Consider the following 21012-nt stretch of genomic DNA (forward strand, 5'->3'; position numbering starts at 1 on the left):
GGGGACGGGACATGGGACAGGAGGGGACGGGACGACAGTGGACAGGAGGGGGAGGGGACGACAATGGATAGGAGGGGAGGGGATGACACTGGACAGGAGGGGACGGGATGACAGTGGACAGGAGGGGGACGGGGCAGTGGACGGGACAGTGGACAGGAGTGGATGGGACGACAGTGGACAGGAGTGGATAGTGGTCAGGAGGGGACGGGATGACAGTGGACCGGAGGGGAGGGGACGACTCTGGACAGGAGGGGACGGAACGACAGTGGACAGGAGGGGACGGGACGACAGTGGACAGGAGGGGACGGGACGACAGTGGACAGGAGGGGGACGGGACAGTGGACAGGAGGGGGACGGGACAGTGGACAGGAGGGGGACGGGACAGTGGACAGGAGGGGGTCGAGACAGTGGACAGGAGGGGGTGGTTACAGTGGACAGGAGTGGGGGTGACAGTGGACAGGAGGGGGGGTGACAGTGGACAGGAGGGGGGGTGACAGTGGACAGGAGGGGGGGGACAGTGGACAGGAGGGGGGGACAGTGGACAGGAGGGGGGGACAGTGGACAGGAGGGGGGGACAGTGGACAGGAGGGGGAGTGGACAGTGGACAGGAGGGGGAGGGGACAGTGGACAGGAGGGGGGGTGACAGTGGACAGGCGGGGGGGGACAGTGGACAGGAGGGGGGGCAGTGGACAGGAGGGGGGTGGGTTGCTTAAAATTTCCTGGTCCCTCCTCTCCACTCCCCCTGTATGTTTCTCGGCTCCCCCCTCTCTCTACGCTCCTGACCCCCCCCCCCGTAGCTCCGGTCCCCACCCTACAGTGCCTGACACACACACAGTGTCCCACACAGTGTCACACACACACACAGTGTCACACACACAGTGTCACACACACAGTGTCACACACACACACACACACACACACACACACACACACACACACACACACACACACACACACACACACACACAGTGTCACACACACACACACAGTGTCACACACACACACACACACACACACACACACACACACACACACACACACACACACACACACACACACACACACATATATATACACACACACACATATAGATATATATAGATACACACACACACACACACACACACAACTAACACTCAATCACAACCAGCACACACTCAATCACAACCCACACACACTCAATCACAACCCACACACACTCAATCACAACACACACACACATATATATATATATACACACACACACACACATATGTATATATATACACACACACACACACACACACACACACACACACACACACACACACACACACACACACACACACACACACACACACACACACACACACACACACACATATATACACACACACACACACAACCAACACTCAATCACAACCAGCACACACTCAATCACAACCCACACACACTCAATCACAACACACACACACACACACACAGTAACTAAGCCTGCTCAGGTCCCCCCATGTGCTGCAGAAAACGGGCGGGTAACAGACAGGAGGAGGAGGGCTTGTCTGTGTGCAGGGAAGGCCCCGCAGCAAGGCTCTGCCCCCTCTGCAGGCCACGCCCCCTCTGCAGGCAGACACAGCAGAGAACTGGAAGCAGCCTCTGTACGGAGCTTCTGGCCGCCCGTGCACAGCTCTGCCCGCCCCCAGGTTTCCCCGCACGCAGCCTGCGCCCCCCCTACATAATCTTGCACCCCCCCAAGGGGGCGCACCCCCCAGTTTGATCACCCCTGAGATACACTATGGGTAGTAAGTTTCTTTTTTATGTTCCCAATGTGTTCCAATATGCAGGTTCTAAGGGGACGTATAGTTTTACCTAAGTACTGTAAACCGCAGCTGCATTCCAGAAGGTAGACTACAAAGTTAGATCTACAATTTAGATGTTGTTTAATACTATATGATTTCTGAGTCGTGGTAGAGTTAAAACTATCTTCTATTTTGGAGCTATAGTGGCAGGCAGTACAAGTTTTGCAGTTAAAAAAACCTTTAGGGAGATTTAACCAGGTAGAGTGATGGACTTGTGATTGTCTCCTAATAGCACTAGGGGCCAGTTTGTTTTTAATATTTGGTGCTTTTTTATATACCATCTGCACTCTATCTGGTAAATGTACTCCCAAAACTGGTCATTTTTTAGTATGGGCCAGCGTATTGAGGATTTTGTTGATTTTGTTAGTGTATTTATTGAATTGTGTAATGAAGGGCACCTTTAAAGTAGGGTTGTGGGCCTTTTTCTTAGCAGGGAGCAATAGTGACTCTCTAGGTACAAGATTGGTTTTAGCCAGTGCTTGCTCTACATTGCTGATATTGTAATTTCTTTCTGCAAATTTTCTAGTTAATATAGTAGATTGCTCTTCAAATATATGATTGTCAGTGCAGTTGCGTTTCAATCTACGGTATTGTCCGTACGTCATGTTTGCTATCCATTTATTGAAATGGCAACTGGACTGCAATATGAAATTATTTGCATCTACATCTTTGAAGAAAGATTTCATAAGTTTCATGGTTTTAATAAGATTATTCTCTATATAAATGGTTAAATCAAGGAAATTTACAGTGGAATCACTAATACTAGATGTGAATTTTAAATTTAATTCATTATTATCTAGATATAGAAGAAATGAATCTAGATCCTCTGATGTGCCCTTCCAAACAAAGATGATGTCATCTATATACCTCCGCCATGTGACCAAGTTCGCGTCCAGACCTGCCCATGACCATTTGTATTGATCTTCCCACATGGCCATGAGTAAGTTGGCGTAGCTGGGCGCGAACTTGGTCCCCATGGAGGTCTCACACAGCTGTAAGTAAAATACTTCGTTGAACCAGAATACATTTTTGTTTAGTATAAATTGTATGCATTTAACAAGAAACTCAATTTGTAACATAGGAAACTTCCCACTTTTTTCCAAAAAGGTTTTTATGGCTCTGCATCCATCAGCATGTCTGATTGATGTATATAGAGCCGTTACATCTGTAGTGACTAACAAGTAGCCTTCTTGCCATTGTATGTCTCTTAATAACAATATCACATCATTAGTGTCTTTCAAATAGGATTTTTGTACTTTAACTATTTCCTGCAAAAAGCTATCTATGAATTCTGATAGGTTCGATGTTAATGACCCTATTCCTGAAATTATTGGCCTTCCAGGAGGGCGTGTAAGATTTTTATGAATTTTTGGTTGGAAGTAAAAGATTGGGAATATAGGGTCTTGTATATTCAGAAATTGGAATTCATTTTCCTCCAAAATTCCCTTCTGTTTACCATCCTCTAGTAGGGTCAACAATTCGTTTTTAAATGGAATAGAGGGGGTTGAATTTAGCTTTTGGTAAGTAGTAACATCGCCCAGAATTCTATTTGCTTCTTGCATATAGTAACAGTGATCCATAATTACCACTCCTCCTCCCTTATCTGCTGGTTTGATTACGATACTTTGATCTAATGAGAGTTCTTCTAATGCAATTTTTTCATCTTTAGTTAAATTAGTGTGTTATTTGTTAGTAGTGGTTAAGGCCTCTAAATCCTTGATGATTAATTGGAAAAAGACCTCTAGGTGGTTTCCTTTTGCAAACGTAGGAAAAAAGTGAGATTTGGGTTTGAATTTGGAATGTACAAATTCAGGTAACTCCAATTTAGATGTAGTAGGACAATCTGTATTGCTAATAGGTGGATTAGTCCAGTTCCTTGTTTCTGCTTCTTTATTAATAAAAAATCTTTTAATAGTGAGTGATCTCAAAAATTTTTGTACATCTATATACAAATTAAACTTATTTGGTCCGATAGTGGGAGCAAAGGTAAGTCCTTTACTAATAACTCTACTTTGGTTTACTGTAAGAATCTTTTGATTCAGGTTAAAAATATTTTTTGGTTTTAAAACATTTTTCTTGTTTTTCCGTGTTCTGCCCCCTCGTCTCTCTCTGACATGCGTCTTTTGTTTCTCTGTTTTAGAGGTGGATTTTGGTTTATTAGGGGGTGAAATGGATTCCTGGTTTCCCATGAATTCAAACACCCCTTGTGATCTAAAAAAGAAGGTGACTCTTTTTGTGAATGAGTAATAGTGGTTTTTGAGTTCTCTTTTGTTGGTTTGCCAATAATGTCGCTTAGTTCAATGTGTTTAGTTTTTTCTTTAGCTTTTCCTCCTGTTGGAGGAGGTTTAGTGTCTACTCTTTTAATTAAACTCTGAGGTAAAAAGCCTGCATGATTTTTAGGATATTTGTTTGTAAATTTCCCTCTATAAGAGGTATCCATATGGGAAGTGGTTATTTGGCTTTTTTCAGGAGGATCAGGGCCAGAATATGTCTTAGGGCTCTTTTTGGAAACTTTGTTCCAAGTTCTTTCTATGCCTTTCGCATGGTCGTCCTGATCTCTCCTGAATTTCTGTAATTTAATAGCAATCACTTCTTTTTTTAAAGTATCAATGTTTTTTTGCATCTTAGCATCTCTTTCATTATAATCTTTAATGTTCTTTAAAGAGCCTAGTTCGGTTTGTAGATCTTCTATTTCTTTATCTAAAATACTTAAGAGTTTTTCTTGATGTTGCATTATTAATTTCATTAGATTGAGAGAACATTCATCTTGTGTTGTGTTCCATTTAGATATGAATTCCTCATCACTTAAATCCATAGAAGGATTTTTTTGTATTCTTAATCCCCTGGGGATTATTTTGTATTCTACATATTTTCTTAGAAACAATAAATCTAGCCATTTTTTTTTGTATCCCATATCAGAATACGTTCCAATTTTATACATGTGGCGTTGATTTGTTCCTGATCATCTTTAAATGAGAGATCTGCATCTTTAAAATGTTTCTAAATTAATATTTCTATTAGACCTATTTGAGAAAACATTTGATGTAGCCAGTGTGATCAGATGTGGTTATAATAAGTGCAGCCTCAATAATAGAAGAGAAGTGGTACAAGTGGAAAAGTGATTATCAATTGTGGCGCTCAAATCATAAGTGTATAACAGAGTAATCTCAGTAAAATAGTGTAAAAACAACAGTGATTATACAAACACATTCGTTGAATGCGGCTGTGACCCAGTGGGGGATTGCTCTCTCAATCCCATGCAGAGTTGAAGAAGTAGTAGTCGTTGGGAAGCGCAAACATGTGAAAACAGAAAAATTATGATCTGAGTGCAATATTGTCAAATAAAAATGTGGATATCTTCTTTAGGACTATGGATAGAATACTCACAAATTTGAGGATGGATATGTGTACGTAATGGTATCTTTAAGTGATGACCCGCCAGCTGCGATGAAGATGTGTGTTGGCTTCAATAGGGATATGCACTCTGGTAACCTTAAGTAATAAACAAAGAACCGGGCATAGTGCAGACTGTAGGAATTTATAAAAAAGGTAAGTATATTACAATACACTCACATGGTATCAGATGGTAACACGCATTTAGATCACACAATCGATCTCGGCTGCAGTAGAAATGAACTTTCTGCTTCCCCTGGAGTTGTCTCTCTGTTTGGCGTGCGTCTCACGGATATGTCTCGGCAGTTCCGGATGTGATGTCAGCGGTATCCAGGGGTTCCAGTCGGTGGTGTGAGTCCTCTATCAGCGTCACTCTACGTGTTTCACCTTCCTCGGTTTCATCAGGAGTGTCAATGACATGATAGTGTAGTCTTATATACTCTAAACTATCATTTGATTGGTTGAAAAACTGAATGATACATCAATCTTAAAGTGGTATCGTGTAAACGTATGCTAAGAGTTGCCGGTATTTAAACATAGTTTCTCCACATCATACATCATACATATGTGAAGATAAAATAGGGATACATGAGAACTATTTATTAGGATAAAAAATAATAGAAAATATTTAAAACATTATTAGTTGCAAGATTAATCTAGCAGTTTAGTTAGAAAACACATATGATACATGTATTATACCAAGCGATCTGGCATAGGAAAAACATTTCAAATGTATTAGCTATTACATATAGAGTTAATTGTAGATATTATGAAATCTAAGAGAAAAACAAGAAACTATAGTTAGGTCACAAATTACAAGTTAAAGAAACGGTTTGATATCAAATTCCAAATTAAACCTGAGGGGGATATAGTTTGGAGTTCATATATCCAGTATGATTCCCTCTTAATTAATGCAAGATTTCTATTCCCCCCTCTCCAGTGTGGCATTACTTGTTCAATTGCTTTAAATGTGAGACCTTTTATTGTTTCACAATTCCAATCCCCAAGGTCTCACATTTAAAACAATTGAACAAGTAATGCCACACTGGAGAGGGGGGAATAGAAATCTTGCATTAATTAAGAGGGAATCATACTGGATATATGAACTCCAAACTATATCCCCCTCAGGTTTAAATTTGGAATTTGATATCAAACCGTTTCTTTAACTTGTAATTTGTGACCTAACTATAGTTTCTTGTTTTTCTCTTAGATTTCATAATATCTATCATAATATCTACAATTAACTCTATATGTAATCACATTTGTGAGTATTCTATCCATAGACCTAAAGAAGATATCCACATTTTTATTTGACAATATTGCATATATCAGATCATTATTTTTCTGTTTTCACATGTTTGCGCTTCCCAACGACTACTACTTCTTCAACTCTGCATGGGATTGAGAGAGCAATCCCCCACTGGGTCACAGCAGCATTCAACGAATGTGTTTGTATAATCACTGTTGTTTTTACACTATTTTACTGAGATTACTCTGTTATACACTTATGATTTGAGCGCCACAATTGATAATCACTTTTCCACTTTTACCATAGAAAAGAAATGGTAGTTCAATTTTTGCCCCATTTTTGAAGCCAGGGGCCTTTGATTAAAGCTGCAGGTCAGTCTTTTTTTTTTTTTTTTTAATTTATTTTTTTACTTCAATAGTTTTATGTGTGCAATCTCTAATTACCTAAAGAACTGTATAGCTGCAGGTCAATTCGTTCTCCATGTATTGATAGGTCGAAATTTGGTGACATAATTAGTGAAGGGATCTATTTATATTCTGCTTGTCTGTCAGTGGAAGCTCATGAATATTCATGAGCACTGCTGCACTGACATGTGCTAGGGGGAGGGCAGGGCTGACAAAGGGGTGTGCCAGGGCTTGTGACAGGACATGAAGGGGCAGTGCTTTAGCAAATGGCTGTTAAAATAGAATACAAGAAAATTGGTCTTTAAAAGTTGTTTTTTTTAAAACAGAAAATGCTAAAAGTATTTTTTCTTACGACAGAACTGATTTATTAAAAAAACACACATGCAGGATATTGACTGAACTGCAGCTTTAAGGCGCCTAAAACTTCAAACTACTTAAAATAACAAGATGAAACTTATACACAACCCTATGCAAAACAAAGTGAATCATATCTAAAAAAAAAAAAAAGAAGAGACATTAAGTCACTTTTGTTGTGCTAGATCTTGAAAGTCCATCCTTTATCATATACCAAAACATAGTAGAAATTTGCTATTTAATCAATTAAAATCTTGCCATTTTCCTGGCATATGAAGTGTTTCTAAACAGTAGCCAAAATATGTTTACATACTTCAAATGAAAAATAAGCAACAATCTCTGTGTCACACACCAAGGAAAAACAGACGATTGGAGGGTGCAAATTTATTAGTGAAAAGATCGAGCTTCCTAGTTACCATGTTACCTACATTCTCCCCCAACTCCAAAAAAAGACGGTAACTGGAAACCAATAACTTTCAAATGCAAGCGGTGATGTTTAATGTTTTTTCTTGTCAAGTAAACAAACACTAGCAATTACGTGATCCTTTGTGCAATAGGTCCAATTTTATCAGTGGTCCAGATGACTTTTCCCAACTTGTAGTACGAGTTAGTGGTATTTAGTAGTCTTCTACTATCATCATTGCAGCATAATCTTTATAAGGAACAATATTCTTGTCTGGATCCACAGCAGCAGAAATCATCTCTTCTATCTCCTCCTGTGTGAAAGGTTCCCCTGGGAAACACAGAAACAAGGTTATCTGCTGTTTTTTTATTCTATATTTATGTGTACAGGATTAGACATGGTGGTGCAGACACGGGAAGTAGGGACATTCGTGATTATTTAGGACATAAGCTGCAGACAATAAAATAACTTGGCTGACACAGTGGTGGTTAACAGATAAACTGTTCTGTAACACCTTATTAGACAGCTGACACTTGACCTGCCTTTCCTTCTGTGTCTTTGTTCTCACTCCTTCCTCTGTACATCTCTACTTCATTACAAATCATTACGAAACTCAATCAACACCAGAGACAGGTAAGCGGTCTAAAAAAAGGTGGGACATTTTGCTGTTCTGACCAACTTCATTTGGGATGTTTCCTATTGATTCAGTACAGTCACGCTAAATTTGCTACAGTAATGGATCTAACCCCAGCTCCTAATATAGAACAAAGAAAGGGAACATGTCTAGAGAAACTGATTGGATTTAGCCATAGACTAACAGTAATGGGAATCCATTTGCTATTTTTCCCTTGACCTACAATGCACATCTCCTTTACACCCAGCTCACTGGACACTCTACCCAGTAACTAATCACCTATCTTTATAAACTGCAAGTTTTTTTTTTATTGGGATCTTTAACCCGTTGCTGTCTGAGGGCCCTGCAGCACATTGCAAAGAGATGCATTTCCAAAACTCATAGGCCTAGAGCCACAAAAAAGTAGTAAGATTTAGCAAACATTTACTCCCATTCATATGTTTGGGAGCTGAGGCATGTTAAAGCTTTGGCCCTTTTATGGATTCAGGCCTGAGTGTTGATAAGTCACCAAATATACTGAATAGTTTTACATTTCACCTATTTTCATAATATTTACAGGAGCATTGTTGGAGTGTTACTTTATATGCAAATGCCGCAGAAAATGCAATACCAGAACAAAACAATCAAATATTTTCAGAAATAGATAGACATCAACATCAGTGTGGACTCAAGGCTTCAGCAAATGTAGCAAATGTTTAGGCTCCCATTGTTTGTTAGTTTTGCTTAGCAGTATTTTGTTTCTATTAAGATCTTCAATGTCTAATATTGTATTTTTTTTAAAGAAATACAATACAAACAAGTATTATAATTAGAATGTCAACCCCCTTTTGTAGTATAAAGTCTAGAAATTAGGTTTGCTGGGGCCGACACTGCCAATTTTTTTTACTTGGGCTGGGTACCAAGCAGAGGAGGGGTTTGAGGTGCCGGCGAGCCCAACCTTAGAGTGGGATTTGTGGGTGTGTGGAGTGGCCAGCCCATTGGAGGCGTGATGAGGGGCTCCCTGCTTCCCCAAAAGTTCAGAGACAAGTCAAGGCCCAACCGACTCACTCGGTCGCCATTTCTTCACCGGGCCCAACGCAACAGGTTTAGATGTTGCCCCTGTCGGCACCCCCAAAAGAAATGCATTTTTTAAGCAATATGCTGGGGGGGAGGGGGGCTGTCAACCATTGTAGTGTTAAGATGCTGTCAGATTTGAAAGGATGTGGGCAATATTTACTAAGCAGTGCTATTCTATAAGGCACCTTCTGGCCCGCTCACATGAATGGACTACAGGTGTCTTATAGCAAAGCAGCCCTTAGTAAATATGTGCCTTTGTATAGTCCTGCTTATGGCTCACCATTGGCTATAGTATATCACCTCTGGTTTATATGTAACTGATCTGAATATTCAATATGATGTCTGGCAGAACATGTATAGTAGGTAATGGCACAATGAATTACTAATGTCCTTATTTATGCAGTGACAAAGAAAAGTATTATTGTGTATTACCTTCTTCAGTCATGTACTTGACAAGCTCATCTTTAGTTAGGTATCCTCTTTTATTTTCATCTAGAACCTGTAATAGGGCAGACATGATATAACTGATCAAAGTCTCAAGGAGCTCAATTGTTTGCCTTAACTTCACTAGTAAGTACAAACCTCAAATGCTCGGAGAAGAACATCTTCAGGATATGGCCGGTACCTACAATACATGAAACCAACAAATTTATAAGGTTTGCTTATGCTACTGCTATATTTCATCTGCTGGAGAAAGAAATGAATGAGTATAAATGTCAGGGCCTAAGAAAGGTAAGGTGAGGTCAAAAGGGTGAGTGGCACCTAGTCTGTGTAAGTCAATAAATTATAATGTTATCTCGAATAACTTTTCAATGTAAATTTTCCATATGGAAATGACAATGTTACAGCTCCGCAAATAAGGTGAATAATTATTTCTAAGGATTAGCAACCAAAGCGTCAAGATTTATAAATCTATAATACGGACTCTTTCAAGTCTACTTAAAACGTAAGAAACGTCTTTGTCATGTCGAACACGGGAAACTATTTTTTTTCTAGGTAAATTTAGTTTATTATAAGTAGAGTTAGAGAAAAATGACAGCAAGAAATGCTAATACTGATACTTTCCATTATGTGCATCAAGTATTGGTTACTGTCAAAAGCCCCTTAATTCACTGATATTACAATAGTTATTCTAAAGGCTTCTTTTAAAGCCCCAAAGAAACCTCTACCGAATCTGTAAAAAACTCAATAATCGAAAACCTTGTCTAGCATTTTTAATGTCTGTGTCTATGCCTGTATCCAATAGTTTAAGATAAGCATCCACATTAAAACCCAAAAGCCTAACTCAAAATAATCAGAACAGTTCAGTAAGGATGGACATGTTCACAAAACCCAAGAAAGGCTAATCCTGTTTCGTTTTTTTTTTTCTAGGGTTTCACATGCATACAGTTTTCATATATATCGGCGTATGTTGCGACCCTTTCGATACAAAGATTCTTGAGCAAACAACGAAACATATCTCCCGTCCCATGGAGGAGGGAGTTTGAGAAAGTCTTTACCTCTGAGTCCTAGAGGATCTTTTCTCTACTTATACAACATAGCGCCTGGTTCGTGTAACCACTTTTTAGAAGTTGAATATTTTTCTTTTTTTAATAAATTGGTTGAACTTTTGCAAAAGGGAGATTTGCATTTAAGATGGCGATGCACTGCAAAAAAAACCTTCAGGGCTAGAGTGCAAAAATAATGATAACAAGTTCATTTATTTATTAGCAATGTTAAAGAAGGAGGCAAAAGGACCCTCCAACACATTTCCCACCCCCACTAGTGCTTTATCGAGGAGTAAATAAGAGTATTAAAAATATTTATATAGTAATCAAACAGGAAGTCTCTGGTTTCTCTGGGTCTCAATCACAAAGTATCAATACATAATACATTATTTCCGGAGACGACAAGGAAAATAACTACTACGCATAGCGTCATCCCCTTGGCAACCATTTAAACATAATATTGTTCAAATGAATAACAAATACAAATCTCAGAAGTCTCCTGGTACAAAATAATTACATTTCAGAGCTGAACATTTGCAATAGGGAAAAGTAATCCTTTGTAATAAAAAAAACTATCCTTTGCAATAAAATAAAAAATATTATGTCCCTTAACATAAGTCCAGGAACACCTGAATCCTAGTCAGTATACATATAAATCATGAACTGTAAGAAAATAATAATAAAAAAATCTAACAAATGAATAATAGAAAAATAAATCAAATTATGAAAAATACTCAAAATAATGTCAAAATATCCATAGACAATATCTACAATAGACCTAACCAAATCATATATATATTTTTTTAAATCAAATCAAATAACGCAACAAAAGATAATAAACAAACAGAATTACAAAAAAAAATTACCTTTTGGAAAAACCTGCACGTTTTAGCCAAAAATTGTACGTTAGAAAAAATTAGACAAAATTTGAAAATGTATATATTTGTTTCTATTTTATATATATTTTTTAGAACCCCACAATTAAAACCAAAAATTATCTGACACATATGCACACATTGTTAATTGGTAACTAACATTTGATATCGCTTAAAAATAAAAAAACGTTTTTTATTTTTAAGTATACATACACAATTGACAGGAGAGCAATCTCTATGTCATACACTTCATACAGTACCTTCTTTCCAGTAGTACTTTGGTCATCATTGGAAGAAACATTTCAAAGCGGATGTACCCTGTAGGTTCTTCTTCCTCTACCTTAAAGTAAAAAAGCATCATTAATTGATTCACTGCATTAACTTAAGACATAAATAATTAGTATAAGACATACAGTATTGCCAAATCCTTTCACTTTTGTTATTTCTAAGGAATAAGCTTATAAGGGGCACATGTTAAAATAGACAATAAGCAAAAAGTGACACACTGCGAGTGGTCATTTGCATGTCATTACCCAGAATCCCTGGACGTGGAAACTTGGTATGCTTAGGCCGCATCCATTGTGCAGGATATGACGCGAGCTACGCAGCTCGCGACAAAACAAACACTAGGACGCCAATGCATATGCGCATAGTGCGCGCTCGCTAGCGCGTGCACATGCGCAACAGGGAGAGCGGCGCTTTGCAATACAAACAAGTTTGTATTTCAAGCACGACGCCAGGTCACGGAGAAGCTTGCGCGTTCTACTATAGACGCGGCCTTAGAAATGATGGGGAAAGACAGAGTTGCAGACCTGTCTGAGACAAGCAAATGTACCCACAAGTGGTATTTGTTATTGCTAAGGAAATACACCAACTTTCTCAGCAAAAAGCTCCTGATAATATCTCAGAAATGCCCCATTGTGAACCACCTCTCTCTCAATGTAATTCAATGTAAAAAAAAAGTGTATGTGTGCCGAGCACGCGCATTTTAAATGAAACTTCTTTGTCTGTGGTCACTGTTTTGTCACACATTGTATTTGTGATGGAGATGTTTTTAATGAAAAATCAAAACAAACTTTCAGTGGCAAAACGCAAAGAAGCATGACTTGAGACGTGCGTGCTCGGTGCTCGGCACTCCCCACCTACCCCCCCCTTTTTAGCTATTTGCACTTCTATATTTATAGTAACTGTGAATTCCTAGTGTGTGTGTGTGTCTCTGTGTGTGTATGTGTGTGTCTCTGTGTGTGTGTGTGTGTGTGTGTGTGCTTACCAGGACAACACAATCATCCATCACGTCATTTAAACCCATTAAACATATCACCTTTTGTTCAATTTTACCCATGTGATACTTCACAATTAACCCCTTTCATGCCATTGGGTAACACTGGTGTGTGTCACATTGCTTCTGCCCCTTGCTTCTGCGCATGCGCGCTGGTGGCCTCTGCACATGTGCGCCTGCCTCGGCGCCTGCAATGTATGAGACTGTTACTTTTGCCCACAATTACGCACGCCGACGGCCTCTTTTGCCCACAATGATGTAACTTCTGTTACTCTATTTCCATCATCATGAAGGTAATTTGTGCCAGCAAAATTTTTGTAGGTGCAAGTAAAGAAGTTTCACTTCAAAAACAATATTTTCTTTCTTTATATTTATCTAATGAAGTAGTGCAGTGCCCTTCAGTATTAAATAAGATTCTCTTCAAATTAAGTTCAGCTGCTCAGAATTTGCTGGTTACATATTATTCTAAAATATAATTTGACATTATTTTCAGTGAGTGCTGTTTATACTCACTTCACAATACAGAAAGTCCAATGTATAAAGTCTTGTGTCTGAATAAAGAACTCACTGCCTCAGGCTATACACTTGGCTGTGCATCACTTCTATTACTTGATCTCTCTCTTCCTCAAATCAGGTCAAAGGTAAAGCGCTGTGACAGAGTCACTGACTCAGTAAGCTGGAATGGAGGATGTATGTACTTTCCAGCACTAAACCAGTTAACGTACAGTTGGAAAACTGCATACATCTGCAGTCTAATTAAGCAGGATGCCTGAGAGACTGCAGGTTTAAAAAGCAGGAAGTGGCTCACACAAGGTGAGCTTGTTTTTCCCCATGAGGGTGGAGAGACTTCTCCCGGCTAGGAAGCCCTAGCTGTTGCTCTGGTCCCCCAGTCCTGCGAGGAGCTTTGCTGTGGGGACCAGCTGTGACCCCAACCCAGGATAAAGATTGCTGCGAGCTGGACACAGCCTGCTCCCCGGAACCGGCGTTCCTGTTTGCTATTGGATCTACAATACAGATAAGACTTTATTGTTATACTTTGTGGAGCACATGTTTTGGGCATAACCAGATTAGCTGGCTGCCCTGTTAGTAAGGGCTCAAGAAGTTGAGTTAGTTTCCCTAACGGGAATAGGTTTTATTTTCTATAATTTGATTTCTTAAAGGGACAGTGCACCCGTACTTTATTTGGTTGTGGCTAATAAACCACTACAGTTTAAAGTTTCCCATCGTGTCTAGCGTCTTACTGACCCCTTCGCGAGGCCGTCCTGCCACAGGTGGTGGCAGAGGTGGGATGCTACGCCTCTGGGGGTCAGTAGATGAAGATGTGTTGAGACACTAAACTCAAGCAGAAAACCAAAAAAGTGATTTTGCATGGAATTTACAGCTACAGTAGCAAGTGCTGTGTGTAAAGTTTGCCCTGTCTGGTATAAAATAAACTGAAAATGGATTTTTACAAAGAAGTTGCCCAAAGAAGAACCCAGAAAGGTTCAAATAGTGTAAAGCACGTACAACTTACGTGTGTTGTGCAAAGTCTGCCCCGTCGGGTGTGGGGAAAAAAACGGGGGTTTAAAATGGCCACCGTCAAGTGTCAGTTTTGCAATGTACGTAATCATACAAAACGGTGTCCCTTCAGGCCATATGATGATGATGATGACGACGCATATGTGGCCCCGAGAAGAGAGCCGTACCAGCAGATGAAAGCTGCAAAAGTGACCAGTGTCCAGAGCGCAGGACCCCATAACCTTGGAGTCGGTGACCAGGAGTTCAGAGCCGTGCCCGCTAGAAGGAAACCAGGTGACTTTCTAAAGGATTCAGTATGCTGGGCCTGTCATGAACCAGGACACACGGGAGAGGTGTGTCCCCAAATTCTCAAATATAAACAGTGGCAACAGGAGCAACATGATGAATATTGTCTCCCACAGCAGCAAAAGCAAGCAACGCATTGTGAGTACAAGCAAGATGTGGAAGCTGATACCAGTGTGTGTGTGTCCAGTACCACTGATGTCTCTGGAGCTAATAAAGCAAAGAGAAAGAAGAAGAAAAATAAAAATATTTCTCAAATCACAGAGGAAGTGACCGAACCACTTCTGTGAAAATGGAGAATATAAACCTGAAGGAAGAGGTTTTAAACCTGACTGGTCAGGTCAGTGAAGGGACTGAGAAGCTTTACCAAGCACAGAAAGTGAAGACGCAATTGGCGCAAGAAAAAGTAGAAGTACAGGCTGCACTGCAGAATGCAGAGAGAATGCTGGAAAAAGAATACCTCACCCTGGAGCAGCTGAAGGTAACGTTGAGCGCCACAAGAGCATCGCTGGAGGCGGAGCTTAGAAGCCAGGTGACTCTGTATGAGAAGGAACACGAGACTCAAGCAAGAGCTGGAGAAGCAGAGAGACAGCGCTATTCCAATGAGTCAGTATACCAAGGAGAAAGACGCCTGGAAAACAGAAGCAGCAGCAATCCTAGCGACAAAAACTGCAGAGCTCCAAAAGATGAAGGAGGCGCTGATGTGAACCCAGAGCAAGCACCGGGAAGAGTTGCAGATGCAGATGGCTGAGTGCGAGATACAGCGCGCCAAGAGGGAGGAGGTGTCCGTCCATCAGGTGGCCTGCCTGATATTGCACCATGAAACAGAGATGGACGATATCCACAAGCAGCTGGTCCAGGTGGCCAATGAGGGGGCCCGGCTACAGCTGGAGCTGGACAAGGTTAGATTTAAGCCTTGCTTTGAGTCTGCTAGGAGATGTAGAATCGCGACTCAACTCTAAAGAAGCTGAACTAGCAGATGCACTGTGTGAAAGAAGAAAGGCAGAAGGACAGCTTCAAGACCTGAGGAAGGACCTGGAGTCTGAGCGTGCTGGCCGCAAGAGGGCAGAGAAACAAAAGTGTAACCTAGGCAAGGAGCTCGAGGCTCGGAAGACTGAGCAGGACGCTATGTTGGACTCTACTGCTGCCCAGCAGGAGGTTTCTCAGATGAAGCTGGAGGAAAAGCTTACAACCCCAAGACAGACGTTTGGGTCACTGAAGCAGTCCATGGAAAAGGTGGCGGTACAGATAAAACAAGGGAGGCACTCCAGGAAGCATGACCGCGATACCGTTGCAGAATTACAGTCTACTTTCCACAAGGCACGGAATGCGAAGGCCAAATTGCGATTGTCATGGTAGCTTATGACAAGATATAATGAACACCAAATAACTGGGTTGAACTGAACGAGGCTTAGATATAATAAAATATATTTATTCCTTAAAAAGGTGAACACAGCAATATAGTACAATTAACAGACAAGAAGGTAACACTTACTTAGGGTTGGGGGATGGAGAAGTATCAGCTAGCAATTCTCCACCAATCCAGTGACATTCCAGGTGGAATCAGAAGCACAACTAAAAACTGTAGGGTTGACACAGTTTATATACCTGTGTAACCCTATTCTTAACATTGAATACAGACTATTGGTGAACAATTATCTGTATCCAATCCCTAACGTGGAGACACAGATTAACCCATGCCCCCCAACTAATTAGCCCATGTGTACTGGGACTCTATGGGTAGCCCCATAATTAAATCAGGGGCGACGACCAGTTTACCAAATGAAGTATCTGCATTGTTTGTAGGTGTAGACATAACACTTACAAACCACTCCAGTTTGATGATTCTCCACCCTCAGGTAACAATTAGAGTGGCAGAGTCTGTTGATTAGTACTTGGTCTGTTGATTAGTACTTAGTGTAAACAATCCGGGCAGTTAACTTTTGATCACAGTGCTTAGGCTCAATCAGCCGGCTGCCCTTCATGACCTATTAGCATAGCAGATGGTCTGCATTTTCAGAGCAGATCCAAAATACCATACATATATACTTTAATATCTACACATATTAATAAGTTCCATTCTGGTGGTCTCAGTGGGTCGAAATTTGCCAGTTCTTAATGCCTACAGTGACTCCACACATTGGCCAAATATCAACTCTCTACAACCTCCAGAACTGGAGATACAGAAATGCACTTTAAAACATTAAAATACAGGATTATAATGAAACATGGGAACAGGGGAACATACATTTTTCATGACATGACAAGGTGTAAACCACATTCCTGGACCGCAGTCCAGTTAACCCCTTGCCTCCCTGGTGAGGTCAGGGTGTGGCCATATGGGGCGCAACCCCTTTAATACCGGGCCAACCCCCCTCTCCCTCTACACCTCCCCTTCTTAATGGGTGACCTGTGGCCCACTGGCCCTAACGGGGAGTGGGGCACTGCTGGCACCCTTAACGAACTCAGTCTCAGAGGGATAGTCCTGATGTGAAAGTCCATCAGCATTGCTGTTTTCACTACCCTTTTTGTGCTGAATAGTAAACTCGAATTCTTGTAAGGCCAAGCTCCACCTTAGCAACTTGGCATTCTCCCCTGATGCCCTCTGCAGCCAACTCAGGGGGTTGTGATCTGTGAGGACCGTGAAAGCCCTTCCATACACGTAGGGCTGGAGTTTTTTGAGTGCCCACACAATGGCCAAGCACTCTTTCTCAATGGTAGCATAGGCTACCTCTCTGGGGAGTAGTTTTCGGCTGAGGTACACCACAGGGTGCTCTCTACCGTCGTCCCCCACTTGGCTCAACACAGCCCCAATGCCATTGTCCGAGGCATCAGTCTGTATAAGGAAAAGTTTGGTATAGTCCGAAGCAGCCAGTATGGGGGCCCCAGCAAGCGCAGTTTTCAGTGCCTGGAATGCAGTTTCACAGGCCGGAGTCCAGGTGATAAGCACAGGCAGTTGCTTCTTAGTCAAATCAGTCAGGGGTTTGGCCACGGCGCTGTACTGTGGGACAAACTTCCTATAGTACCCTGCGGTGCCCAAAAATGTCATGACCTGTTTCTTGGTTTTTGGAACAGGCCACTGAACTATGGCTTCTACCTTGGCTGGCTCTGGTTGGAGGTGCCCTCCACCCACCCTGTGCCCTAAGTACAGGACCTCTGCCATCCCTACCATACACTTAGTGGGTTTCAAGGTAAGCCCAGCCTCCCTGATCCTATCCAGCACCGCAGACACATGTCCTATGTGGGATTCCCAGGAATTACTAAAAACAGCAATGTCATCTAAGTAAGCCCTGGCATAGCTCTGCATCCCTTCCAGTAACCTATTGACCAGGCATTGGAAGGTAGCCGGGGCATTCTTCATCCCAAATGGCATCACCAAAAACTCATAGAGGTCACTTGGAGTGATGAATGCTGACTTCTCCCTAGCCTCCAGGGTCAGTGGGATTTGCCAATAGCCTTTGCTCAAATCCATAGTGGTCAGATACCTTGCCCCCACGAGTTCATCCAGTAACTCATCCATGCGGGGCATGGGGTACTCATCTGACACCGTCCCAGAGTTGAGCAAGCGGTAGTCCACACAAAACCGGGTGGTCTTGTCCTTCTTAGGGACTAGAACTACCGGGCTTGCCCAAGGACTTTGGGACGGAGTAATTACCCCTAGGGTCAGCATCTCCTCTATCTCCCTTTCCATACTGGACTTGACCTCTGCTGACACTCTATAAGCGTGCTTATGCAGAGGCTGTGTGCACTGGGTGTTTTGTGAGATGTGTGGTCCCTGGCATGTCAGTGAAGAGGGCCCTATACTTAGCTAGCATGTCCCTGGCTTCTACCTGCTGCCTAGCACTCAACTGTGCCCCTATCTCTACCTGCTCTACAGTGTTTCCCTGCCTAGCCTCCCCTAGGAGATCAGGCAGAGAATTGCTCGCCGGATCCTCCAGCAGTGGGCTACAAATGGCCATTACTGCTCCCATACTCGGTGCTCTGTATTCTTTCAGCATATTAACGTTATATGTCTTATGCCTCTCAGGCTCTACCTGTACAACGTAGTTGTACTCATTCACCTTTCGGATGACCGGGTACGGTCCCGACCAGGCAGCCATCAACTTATTCTCCCGAGTGGGTTTGAGAACAAGCACCTGCTGTCCTGGGATGAATTCTCTGCTATGGGCATTCCGGTCATACCATTGCTTTTGCTTGGTCTGAGCGGCCCTGAGGTGGTCCTGGGCCACCCCCATGAGCATCTCTAACCGGTCTCGGAGATCTACTACATATTGGATAACTGAAGCATCAGTAGCAGTAGCCTCCCCTTCCCATCCCTCACGGAATAGGTCCAGAGGTCCAAGTACCCTGCGGCCATATAGTAGCTCGAAGGGGGAGAAGCCTGTAGATTCCTGCGGTACCTCTCGGTAGGCAAACAGCAAGTGCTGTAAATGAATCTCCCAGTCTTTCCCCTCCGCCTCTATAAAGGTCCGAAGCATCTGCTTCAGGGTACCGTTAAACCTCTCACATAATCCGTTTGTCTGGGGATGGTAAGGGGTAGTGCGCCGGTGCTGTACACCACATGCATCCCAGAGACAATGTAACAGTTCACTCATGAACTGCGACCCCTGATCGGTTAGGATCTCACTAGGGAAACCTACCCTAGAAAAAATGTTCAGCAAAGCTGCTGCCACTGTCTTGGCATCTATGGTGCCAAGCGCTACCGCCTCAGGGTACCGGGTGGCACAATCCACCACCGTGAGGATGTAGCGCTTCCCTGACCTGCTAGGAATCATAAAGGGTCCTACAAGATCCATAGCTACTTTCTGGAAGGGTTCCCCTAATATCGGTAGCGGTTTCAGGGGTGCCTTCACACGGTCGCCCGCCTTACCCACTCGCTGGCAGGCATCACAAGAGCGGCAGAAATTGCCCACATCTCGAGATGCCCCCGGCCAGTAGTAACGCTGTAATAACCGGGCTCGCGTTCTGTTGACCCCCTGATGTCCCGCTAACGGAATAGAGTAAGCTACCCGTAACAGTTGCTGTCGGTACCCCTGGGGCACTACTAGCTGTCGCTTACCGGTCAATCCCTCCTCTATCCCTGGGTTCCCTTATTTTCTATACAGGAGTTCTTTATACCATAGGCAGCGCTCAGTGCCCTCCCCTGCCTGAGACTCGGACGCCCGAAGTCTCACGCCGGCCAGGGTAGGGTCTGTCTTCACTGCCTCCCTAAACTGGGCTCCTAATTCTGGCCACACCCCAGTCATGTCATTGTCTGGAGAATGGGGAAGGGTGAGGGGAAACAGTAAGTCAGTCTGTGGTTGCAACTGATCCTGGCTTACCTCCCCGGGCTCCTCTGCGCCCTCCACTAACGTTGGTCCCAAAGGCTGGGGGACTGGCGCTGCCGCCATTGCCGCTGTCTGGCTCCGGGTAACCGCCGCCACTGCAGCGGGCTGGGGCACTCGGTCATAGGTGCAGGTCATCGGTCCCATATCGTTGCCAAGAAGAACTTCATCATCCAAACCAGGTAAAACCCCCACCTCCCGCACACCCTGGCCCTCCCCCCAATCCAAAAAGATTCTGCAGGAAACGTGGCTCTCCGTCGGCCACAGTGATCTGTATCCCAGGGCCTGGGATCAATTCCTCTGGCCGGACCATATCAGGTCGGACCAGGGTCACTGCAGCTTCTGAATCCAGCAAGCCAACTGCTTGCCGGTTACCGACTGTGACCGGGGTGAGATGTCTGCTCCGGCCGTCCGTCTGCTGCAGGTCCGCGCTGAGATGTCCTCTGCTCCTGGCTGTAGGCACCGATGAAACCGGGACAGGCGTTGCATGAGACGTCTCGCTGGGAGTTGGTTCCATGACCGGTCCGGAGTCTGTGGTGGAAGCCACCCGCACTCGGGCTACCGGCTTCGCAGCTGGGGTGCGTTGCCCCTGATGGGGTCCGCTGGAACGCAGGGGTTCCAGGCAATCTGGTCTGATGTGACCAGGGCGGTTGCAGTTGTAGCACCGATGCTCGTGCCGGAGCTCCCCCGCCTTCGGTGGACTGCTGCCCGCAGGCGGCCTCTGAGTCCATTGGGGGGTATTGGCAGACTTTCTGGCCGGTGCCGCCACCACCACCGCCGCCTTGGCTACTGTTTTGGCGGTCATCAGGGCTCGGCTGGCCACATAGTCGTCTGCAAGCCTCGCTGCCTCCTGGTAAGTCTTGGGCTTCTTGTCGTACACCCAAGCCCTCACCGCCGGCGGGCACTGCTGCATGAGCTG

The 21012-nt window shown here is 43.2% G+C and overlaps 1 protein-coding gene across 1 annotated transcript in view; it reads right to left on the bottom strand.

The window, feature by feature from the left end:
• Nucleotides 1-7705: 7705 nt before the first annotated feature.
• DRC8 (dynein regulatory complex subunit 8) overlaps nt 7706-21012 on the bottom strand; it is a 53941-nt gene continuing 40634 nt past the window's right edge. The window contains exons 4-7 of the mRNA XM_075597080.1: nt 11951-12030; nt 9911-9953; nt 9761-9827; nt 7706-7968 (exon numbers count right to left, since the gene is read on the bottom strand). Coding sequence (XP_075453195.1) covers nt 7853-7968; nt 9761-9827; nt 9911-9953; nt 11951-12030 — 306 coding nt within the window. The 3' untranslated portion in view covers nt 7706-7852. The remainder of the gene's footprint in view (nt 7969-9760; nt 9828-9910; nt 9954-11950; nt 12031-21012) is intronic.

This window comes from Ascaphus truei, chromosome 4 (genome assembly GCF_040206685.1).
Source record: "Ascaphus truei isolate aAscTru1 chromosome 4, aAscTru1.hap1, whole genome shotgun sequence".
In the NCBI taxonomy this organism is placed as follows: domain Eukaryota; kingdom Metazoa; phylum Chordata; class Amphibia; order Anura; family Ascaphidae; genus Ascaphus; species Ascaphus truei.